General features: G+C 52.1%; 1 protein-coding gene across 2 annotated transcripts; it reads left to right on the forward strand.

Annotated features, from left to right (window-relative positions):
• Window positions 1-573: 573 nt before the first annotated feature.
• XPA (XPA, DNA damage recognition and repair factor) lies at window positions 574-7,651 on the forward strand. Of its 2 annotated transcripts, XM_088527908.1 has the most exons (7): window positions 574-693; window positions 1,089-1,238; window positions 3,334-3,439; window positions 4,989-5,120; window positions 5,661-5,706; window positions 5,825-5,942; window positions 7,413-7,651. In XM_088527908.1, the coding sequence occupies exons 1-7, from the start codon at window positions 621-623 to the stop codon at window positions 7,559-7,561; spliced, it is 774 nt and encodes a 257-aa protein (XP_088384034.1). In that variant the 5' UTR covers window positions 574-620; the 3' UTR covers window positions 7,562-7,651. The 2 variants fall into 2 exon arrangements, with proteins under 2 accessions (XP_088384034.1, XP_088384035.1); XM_088527909.1 differs by lacking the exon at window positions 5,661-5,706 and having other exon boundaries at window positions 4,989-5,154.
• The last annotated feature ends 2,654 nt before the right edge of the window (window positions 7,652-10,305 follow it).

Consider the following 10,305-nt stretch of genomic DNA (forward strand, 5'->3'; position numbering starts at 1 on the left):
CCCCCTCTCAAGCCTCCCTTCCCCCTCCCCCCCCCCGGGGGCCCTCGTTGGGGCGGCGAGGCGCGGGGGCGGCGCGGGTGCCCCCCGGGGCGGGCAGGGCCCCCGCGGCGGCGGGAACGGGCGCGGGTTTAACGTTTAACGGACACAAAAAGCACAAAACCACGAGGCTGTTTGCCCAGCGCGGCGGGGCCGCCGCATTCCGGCCCGCGCCGCCTCATGGCCGCGGCCGGCGGGTGGGGGGGGGGGGGACCCGCCACCCTCCCCCCTCGCGGCTCCCGTCGCCCCTCGCGCGGCGGCGGCGGCGGGGCGGGGCGGGGCGCGGCACGCGGCGGAGGGGGCGGGCGGTCGCTGCGCGCCTGCGCGGCGGCCTCGCCCCTCTCGCCCCCTCCCCCGCGCCGCCGTGGTGCGCAGGCGCACTGCGGCGGCCGCTCGGCGAAGGGAAGGGAAGGGCGAGACGCCGCCGCCGCCGCTGCCCGAGCGAGGCGGCGCTTCGCGGGCTCCCCGCCGCCATGGCGAGCGCCGCCGGCCGGCATCCGCCGCCCGCCGCCGGCTGCGAGCCCACGGCCACGGCGGCGGCGGGAGAGCGGCGGCCGGCGCTCTCGGCGGCGACGCTGGCGAAGATGGAGCGGAACCGGCAGCGGGCGCTGGCACTGCGGCAGGCGCGCCTGGCGGCGCGGCCCTACCCTGCCGCAGGTCTGAGGGGGCCGCGCCGGGCGGCGCGGGCCGCGCTCCCCCGCACCGGGAGCGGCGGCGGTGGCGGCGGGGAGGCGGGTGGGGGGGAGGGGGGGGGCGCCGCGCGGCCGTTGGGCGCGGGGGGGGGGGGGTGGGGGGAGGGGGCGCCGCGGCGGCGCGCGAGGGGCCCCTCCCCCCCTCCCTCTCTGCGGGGGGGGGGCGGCTCTGGCGCGCGGCGGCCCCCGCCTGGCGCGGCGCGCGCGCGCCCCCTGGCGGCGGCCGCGGCGGCGCGCACGCGCGGAGGGAGGGGGGCGGGCGGGGGCGCGCCTGCGCGCGCGCGCGCAAAGGGGCGGCGGGCGGGCGGGGACGCGCGCGCGCGCGCGCTCTGAGGCGGGCGCTGCCGTTTGTCTCCGCAGGCGGCGCCGGCGCCAAGGCGGTCCCCCCAGCTCCGCCGCCCGCCAAGGTCGTGGACACGGGAGGGGGCTTCTTCCTGGAGGAGGAGGGCGACGAGGAGGACGATGGCGCCCGCGGAGAGCGCCCGCTCGCCAGGATCGTGCACCCCCCCGGTAAAAAGCGGCGCGGGGGCGGCGCGCCCGCGCGCGCCGGGAGGCGGGATCGGCGGGGAGCAGGCAGGAAGGCGCGGGGGCGACACAGAGACCGCCATGGGTCGCGGCGGCGCCGTGCCCTTCCCTTTTTTTCTCCTTTCTCCTCTTTTTTTCCCCCTTTTACTTTTTTTTAAAAAATATTATTTTATATATATATTTTTTAAATCTGACGCGCTTAATGCACGTTGCTGGGAATGCCGCATTCCCGCCCCCCCCCCCCCCCCCCCCGCGCCATTTCCCTTAACAAAGCAGCGCGGGCGATGGAAAAAACGAGGAGCTGCGAGCAAAGGAAGTGGGACACGGTCAGTGCTCTTGAATGTGGCGGCCTCTCCCTTCCCTTCCCCCCCCCCATCTCACCCCTCCCCCTCCCCAAAGCGCAGCCTTCTCCTTTCTTTGGGGAATGGGAGCCCGCGTGTTCATCGCGAGCGCGGGGAGCGGTGGCGGCTCTTCGGGGGCGCAGTAGCCCCCGCGCCGAGGTGGGGAGCGTTGCTGCAGTGTCAGCTTTTATCGTTATAACGCATATCGGCGCCAAGTTGCTGATCCGTTCGGTGGGGGCGGCGGGGGGGGGGGGAGGGAGTTAGGGCGCAATCGTCTCGTGACGCTCCTCTGCCTCCCAAAAGCAAATGGAGAAGTGAAGGATCTCGAAATAGACGCGTTTTCTTCCCCAGGATTGCCTTTGTCTTGCTTTGTTCTGCTCTGAGTGAGCTGCAGGGCTGTTGGTGCAGTGTACCTCTTTGTTAGAAATCACCACCGGATTTCACTAAGAGCATGAGCAGCCAGCAGCCCTGCCGCTTCCAAGGGGCTATCTTTTAATAATAAATTAAGTACGCCCGGGATGCGTTTGCACCGGGAATATTTTTGCTGTGTAATTCGTAATGTCATTGTCTAAATAAAATGTCGGTGTGCCTGCAAGTAGCGCCTTAAAATGCAAAGTGCAATGTAAGAGCATGACTATGTGAAGTACTCGGCTTCCTACTGCGACCAGTAAAACTTGAAATCCAATCTAGCAAAGATGATATTTTATCCGCATCTGCTATAAATGCAAACAAGATTAAAAATGTATGATGTTGCATGTCAATAATTAGTTTTACATTTCAGATATTGTTAATGTTCTACAGTGCTATCTCACTTGCAGCTGATGAAACTATATAAAAAAGTTAATTTTCTACTAGGATTGTATCGTTGCTAAAGGGGCGTTTGTGATAGCCGCAAACGCCGGCAGGGTGTTTCTCAGTGTCTCGCGGAACACGAGCAGACGGAGGAGTCGCGGAAGGTGATCCACCCGGCATGGCAGCAGCGATGGCCGGCACCGGGATGAGCCTGGGCTTGGAGCAGTGCTGAGAGGGCTTGGGGAGAGGATTGTAGTGGAGCTCCATCCCCATTCCACTCCTAGCAGCTCTCTGGCCGTCCACCTCCATTCCTGCGCCTGGCACGGACAAGACCTTGGCTCCGAGCCTCCCTCGAGCACTTTCTCGGAGAGGCAGGAGGAGAGCAGGGCAGAGCTGTGAGGCCCTAGCGCCCGGGCAGCTCCTGACCTGCTTCCTGCCTGGGCCGCTTCCTTCCCGCTGCAGGCCCTGCTCCGCGTTCTCCCCTTCCTGGCTGCGCGTCTCCTGCGCGTCAGGAGGCGCTCTGCCCACAGCCAGCAGGGAGGAGGCCGCCGGAGCGGGGATGGAGCGCTGTGTGGGGAAGTGTGCAGGAATCTCACCTAGCTTTGTTCCTTTCTTTTCCTTTTTTTTTCTTTTTTTTTTTTTCTTTTTTTTTTTCTGTCTGGTTAACAATTGCTAAGTTGAAAAGAAATGTGCTTTGGAGTTTTGAAATGCGGTACTTGATAACAGCAAGTCTTTGAGCAAGAACAGGAATATATAGAATCGCTGGATATAGGTTTTGATTTATGTTTGATCTTTCTGGAAACTTTCTGTGCAGGAATAAAATGTGACTGTAATGAACATTATACAATTAAAGTGTAAATTTTAGTAAAAATTGCCTGTAATAACTGCTTCCAAATACTTGTTTTTTAATATTGTAATTGCTTTAAAAAAGTCTTTTTTTCCATTAGCACCTGTACTAGAGTTTGACTATCTCATCTGTGAAGACTGTGGGAAAGAATTCATGGATTCCTACCTTATGCAGCACTTTGATTGGGCAACATGTGATAACTGCAGGTATTACAAATAATCTGGAGAAAGAAGCTTTATTTTATAAAATAATTGACAGCTAGAATTTAGTTAATTACAAACTTAACATTAAAAGTCTGTCAGCAAAGGGGTATTTTCCAGTAAAGTAATGCTTGTTGGAAAAGGAAATGGAAGTTCTCTTACCTTTGTTCCATTATGGAAGTGAAGGAGCAGCAGTGTTTCACCGATATATCCGAGCATGAACAGCTCCAGTAAATACTTGGTAATTATTTGGAAATGGAGTGCTTTGAGAGCAGTTACAGTTTTATGCAGTGTGTATATGGAAAGTTATTTTCTGATTGCAGACTATAAATATTTGAGAAAGTGTCATTGATTCAACCATATAATGAAGAATGCGTGTTTTAAAAATAAAGCCGGTTTGGTTATCACCAAAACTACCTCCTGTGAGAGTATTTGCCGTCCTGGCGGGCCGACCTCCGTCACGTGCAGGGGAGCGCAGGGCCCGGCGGCGGCCGCGCGCGGGGACCCCAGGAGCGGCGCGGGGGCCGCGGGCGCAGCCGGGGCGCGGGCTCGGCTCGCGCAGCCGCGTTGAGTGTCTGGCACGGGGAGAGGCGCGGAGGCTGCCGAGACAGCGGGGCGGAGGGCGCGGGAGCGGCCGCGCGGGAGCCCCGCGCCGCGCGGACAGCACTGCCCCCTCTTGGTGCGGCGGGGGAAGGGAGAGCGCGGGGCCCGCGCGGCAGCCCCTGCCCGCGGGCTGGTGGCGCCCGTCGGGAGCAGAGCTCGGTGCGGTGGCGTTTGCTGTGGACTTTGGTTTTCGGTAAAGATAAGTAGCTGTACTTCCTGGAGGACAACTGCTAGCTCTTTAGCATTTGGCAGATTGTTTCAGCCTGTTCAGGTGATAAAGGCACGTAGGATGACATGAAATTAATTTCATTTCCTGATAACACAGCTATGGTTATGCAAACTTTATTTTTTTCATTGAGTGTCTGATAAAAGTTACAGTACTTAGTATGTAAGATCATTATTTTATGGCTGTTCCTTTCTGCCTGCACTCCTGGCATTTAGAAACAAGTGCTCTGGGTAGTTGATTTGTTTCTGGGATTGGGAAGCGTATGGAGTGTGCGGATCATCTCGCTCAGTGATCTGACCTGCCTCGCTTCGCACACAATATTTCCCTGACCATGTGGCAGCCTGCGCTTTAATCCTGGGAATTATATCCGAGTTGGATGAATAGGCTAGAGATTATGAGATACTCATAATCTAGGTTTCAGTTATCTTCTCTTGCAAGAAAACAAAAATCGAAAGAATGAAAACCCTTTAGAAAGACAAAAGTGGGTCTCAGCTTGTCTTTTCTCCATGCAAAATGTTCAAAATTTGCTAACTTACTTAATTTCAGTAAACCAACTAGGAATTCAACAGCAGTGCAAGAATTATAAAGTTGCTTCTATACCTAAAAACGAAACAGATGAAGGCTGCCAATATTTCAGGAATTTTAAGGAAAATGCTTGGGGACTTAGGTGCTAATAATGCATGGCTTTCAGCTACAGCTTTCTGACTGTTGTTTTACATGTTCCAGAGATGCTGAAGATAAACATAAGCTTATAACGAGGACAGAAGCAAAAGAAGAGTATCTCCTTAAAGACTGTGACTTAGACAAGAGAGAACCAGTGCTCAGATATATTCTGAAGAAAAACCCTCATAATTCACGGTGGGGTGACATGAAACTTTATTTGAAACTACAGGTATAGAAACTGTTAGCATTTTTAAGACCCTCCTTTTTACCTTCTGTGACTTTGGTCATGTAGCATTTTGGTTCTGAATCACTGGGACAAAGCTAAAAGGACATTGCCCTTTTACCACAGCAAGCTTGTAGTTGCTACTGCTTGTACAAATAGTCATGGTAAAAGTATCTACGGGCAGTTTGTGAAAGTGTCCCTGTTTGTTTGAGAGTGTCTTACAGACTCGTGCAGCCTACAATCTCAGTGGGTCCCCCTTGTTTGCTCGTGAAGTGGGCGCCGCAGCTGCTGCTGCTCGCGGCCCTCCTGTTGTGGCTCCGGGCCTCGTGTCCCCTGCCCTGCTCTCACAGAAAGGGCAGCGAGATTCTCCCGCTCTTGTGGGAACGTGCCTTAAGAATTCGAACGCGCACAAAAATAAGAGTTTGCTTTTATGAGTAAATCATATCTAGCTGATGAAAAATCAGTTTTTAAAAAGTGATCTTTTACTGTGGAAGGAACATTATTGTTTGCAGGCTGAGAGCAAAGAGGCAGAGATGGGAGGCAGAGGCAAGATTCTTGGTAGGGTTGATTTGTTTTGTATATGTGTGGGGAAAAGCTAAACGTGCGAGTTCCAGTATTTTATCACTAAAACGTGTTTTATCATCAGGGAAGAAATACATGTTTATCCATCCTGCAGGTCATCAAGCGTTCTCTGGAAGTCTGGGGTAGCGAAGAGTCTTTGCAAGAAGCAAAGGAGCTGCGCCGCGACAACAGAGAGAAGATGAAGCAGAAGAAGTTTGATAAGAAAGTTAAAGGTAACCTGTTTAACTAACTTCCACGTTGCAGTATGTAAAACAGCAGCCGCCTCTGCTCGGGCTTGTTTCTGCGTCCGATTAACGCGGCTGGAAAACAAGTTTGCAGCGTGGCAAGATGGAGGTTTCCCAGAGCTGCCTGGTAAAGCCGGGAGCAGCCTGGCCTGACCTCACAGCTGACCCAGTTTGAGCAGGGGGGGTTGGACTAGAGAGCAGAGGTCTCTTCCGGACTGAATTTATCCTATTATCCTATGCAAATCATGTAAGCAACAGAAATGAATTATGACGTGCTTTTTTTAATTATTATTGTAACTCCTTGTATGACCCAGAATGTACCATAACTTGCCTCTCGTAGTTAGTCTTCTGGACTTAAGGAGAACGTGCATTTTGTGAGAGTGTTACCAGTCTCACGCATGCAGCTGCTTAGGTGGGAATCACTGTAAAGGAAGGTAGAAAATGGCTTTTCCCAACATGATGTTAAGAATCTTCCCTGCTGCTGTTTTTATTGGCCATTACCTTTGTTTTTTTAGGGAGGTAACTAAATTAAAGCTTAGGGGAGTATTTACTGGGTAGAACTCTAAAGAAAGACTTCCAGCACACACTAGTCACTTAAAAAATGTTGTGATTTTGTTTTGCTCCAAGAACTGTGTGTGTGTTGAGCCCGGGTTTTCAGTCCCAGAGCCAAAGGCCCCAGCTGGATGGAACAATTTTGTGTGGCAGGACCTGGGGCTGAGCCAGTCTGGGCGGTCACCCCGGTGGGTGCTTTGTGCACCAGGGTCCGCCTGGGTCACTGCAGAGCTGGCCAAGTGCAGCACAGGCCTCAACAGGACCAGGCATTCCCAGCGGGAATGATGCGGCTGGAAGTGCTGCACCCTCCTGTTCATTTGCATGCTCGACGCCTGTCTGTGGGTTCTGGAAAAACGTGCCTGTCTGGTGCAACTTCTCTGCAGTGCTGGGGTGGTAACTCACAGGGCTGGGCGTGAGGCTCGCCAGGGTTTGCCTTGAGTCCTGCCAGAGCCACACGCTGACATGAAGGGAAAACCTTTCCTTGCTTGTGTAAAAAAAGGAATCAAGCTTTTTTTTTTTTTTTTTTTTTTTTTTTAAATACAATGCTTTGGTCCCGGTTTTCCTCCTAATTCCAGCTGGTGCTTGTGAGGTACCTCTGAGTGACATTCCTTGAGCAGGCAGTAGGCACCTCCTACTTACTTCAGATGAGGTTTTTTTTTTTTTTTTTCTCTCCTGTGCTGTGTCATGTCAGTGAATTTCCTGTCAATTAAAACAATATGAACAAGGTGAAGTTAAGACTGCAAGGAAAATCAAAATGTATTCTTGGAATAGTGGCTCCTTCTTGTAAACTTACAGAGGATGAGCAGTAACTCTCATCTGATTCCCCACAAAGGTGATGGGCTTGGCTTTCAGCAACAGGCACTGCAAAATCATCAAAAAAACCCTTTTTTTAATGTTCCCCTTCAGAACTCCGACGTGCGGTGAGGAGCAGTTTGTGGAAGAAAGAGACTAGTATCCACGAGCATGATTATGGACCAGAAGAAAACATTGAAGAAGATATGTATAAAAAAATATGTACTATATGTGGCCATGAATTAACTTATGAGAAGATGTAGTATAATCATGTTCTTTCTTAAATTTCACTGTGTCTTTTTAATGATATTCTGTATTAAAGTCAAATAAACTCTGATGCTGAACAAACTGTTTCCAGATTGAATGCAACAGAAGAGTGTTCCTCAGCTGTAAGGAGCTTTGTACCTAAAAAAAAATAAGCTTTGGCTCTTTAAATTGGATTTTAGGAAGATAGCATATGCCTTTTAAAGAAATTGCTGTGGCCTATAGGCGGAGCTGGCATCCTGCTATTTCACAGGATGATGAAATCGGGAGGTGAAGGGCTGAGCCGCTGCGTGGGGTGTGCTGCGGGAGGAGGAAGTCTCCATCTTGCCCCAGCCCCGAGAAGGTGTTGGCTGAGTCACCAGCACCCACCGCAGGCTGCCGGGCACCCCGTCCTGCTTTGAGGGGAGCTCGTCCTGGCACAGGGAACTGCCCCTGGCAAGGAAAGGCCTCTGAGTGCCCAGAACTCAGGTTAGCACCATTTACCACGGCTGGAGGGGCTGAGCACGCTGTGAGCAAGGCTTGGACAAGGGCCCTTCGGGCACCTTCTCCCTGTGCCACAGCACAGGGGCCTTCACGCAGGCAGGGAAGGCAAGGTGACCTCCACGCACACCCATTAGTACAGAGGTGACTCCTCACGTACAGGAGAGACAACTACCTCTTTTTATTCTTGCCTCAGTCACTGGCTTTAGGAGAGTGGAATTAGTTTCCAGTTCAAGTTTTGTGGTGTTGCAAGCGCCGCTGCTCCTAGATAGAAACATGTTGTGACAAGTGGGTGATAAAAGCACCAGAGGAGCGCACCCAATCCCGCCGCCAGTGCCTGCAGGGATCGCAGCTGAGCCCCGCAGGAGCCGGGCGCAGGCCCCGTCCCCGGGGAGCACCGCGGAGCGGCGGCAGATCCTGCACGCGGAGCCGCTGCCGCTCCCTGCACAAAGGGCCTGCCCGCCGCCTTCCCGCACCACGTGCGCGCGCGGCGGCTGGCCGGGAGCCAGGCGGCTGCAGGCCCCGGCGCTGCCCGCGCCCCTGCGCGCGGAGCCGGGAAGCGCGGGGTGAGCTCACGGCGCCAGGACGCGCGGAGGCTGCGCGAGCGCCAGAGCCACCCCCCGGCCTTGCAGCAGTGAGGACAAACACGGGCTGCTTCATCTTCATTTATTTGTCTTTAATTGTGCATTTCTTTTTCCAAGCCACATTTCCACAGCATCTTTACGCAGCGCCTCGTGCTGCGGCAGTTCCACATTCCTCCATTTCACAGCTCGCACCATTCTGCGAACATCTCTGTCCTAGAGATCCAACCAGTTTTCCGCCTCACGCCAGGTGCCAGGCTGCCTCCCGAGGGGCTCTAATCCCAGCTCCTCATCCCACATCATTTTTTTGAAAGACAATATAGCTTGGTTTTAAGTGACAGAAAGAGGATTATACTGTCTGTGCTCAGGTATTTGTTTGTATCCCCAGCCCCACTATTTGTAAAGTACAGTAAAGGCTCAGAAGAAGTCGGAGCTCTGCAAGTTCCAGGGCATTACCGATTTTACAGAGAACACATTCAACTTCGTCTGATTCACACCCACCCGAGCCAGAAGTTCCTATCAATCCCACCTAGGGGGGAAAAAAAGGCTAAAGAATCTACCAAAACTTCTGTACAGCATTAAGTGTTACAAAAAAGAAAAAAAAGGAAAATGTAATTACTCAAGAACATTAACAGATCTGAAAGACTTCTGCACATGACTAACAAAAACCGCACATAAAACAAAGTTACAAAGATGTAAAAGGTAGATCCTAAAAGTGGAGGGATTTGTCAAACCAGAGGATAAGCAGAAAAAGCAGAAATAACAGAATCAAGTCTACAAGGATATACTCGCTTGTCACAGGGCACACAACAGGTTATGTCAGCACAGAAAGTAGAAAAAAAATCTCCCCTCTGCTTTATGAAGGTCAATTGCTTAATGTAGGGATGAAATGTATTCTTAAGTACAGAATTTGGAAAATAACTTGTACAGAACAAAAGTTCATCATTTTCAGCATCTGAATGTTTTCAAACACTCCTCTACAAAACAAAGATCATCAGCAGCTCCTGCACACACAAATGTCACTATATGCAGAGCCGAGTGCCTGAGGCAACGTCTCTGCCTTGCATCCCTACTTGCCATGATACAGATTGCTCTGGTTGTTTCTTACAGAAGTAGTATTAAAAAAAATAATAATTAAAAAAAAATGGACTAAGGTGACTCCATTTTCAGGTTGTATCTCACCCCAGTCAAGGTCTCCTGCAAGGTACCACTTAATTCAATGCTACAGGGCTTGTCGGAGACATGGGAACCACATACTTTCTTCATATGAAGTTCCCCTACTAGTTGCTGTAATAACACATCAGACAATACATTTAAAACACGCATTTCAATTGCATTACATACACGTTCCTTCAAAGTGTTAAAGTCTAGTTGTTTTGGCAATATCAGATCCCCATGATTTATGCAACTTTGAAAGCTTTACTCCATGTTTCACGTGGCCCAAGTCACGGTGCTTCCCACACTGCTCACGAGAAGCTGCATTTCCCTGCACACTCACAAGTCACGTGAGCTTCTTTACACTTCTGCAATTCCTTTGCTTTAAGGGACAAAGGTAACCAATTAGAGGTAACCAATTCTATTTTTATATAAACACTGGGGGAAAAACAAAAACACTAACAGGAATGCAAGATTCAAACCAAATGAAAGGACAGCTTAAAAGAACTCGCACATTACTTCATGTC

The sequence above is a fragment of the Tinamus guttatus genome, unplaced genomic scaffold, assembly GCF_059628265.1.
Source record: "Tinamus guttatus ecotype Peru unplaced genomic scaffold, ASM5962826v1 Tinamus_guttatus_pri_ptg000295l, whole genome shotgun sequence".
NCBI classification, from domain to species: Eukaryota; Metazoa; Chordata; class Aves; order Tinamiformes; family Tinamidae; genus Tinamus; species Tinamus guttatus.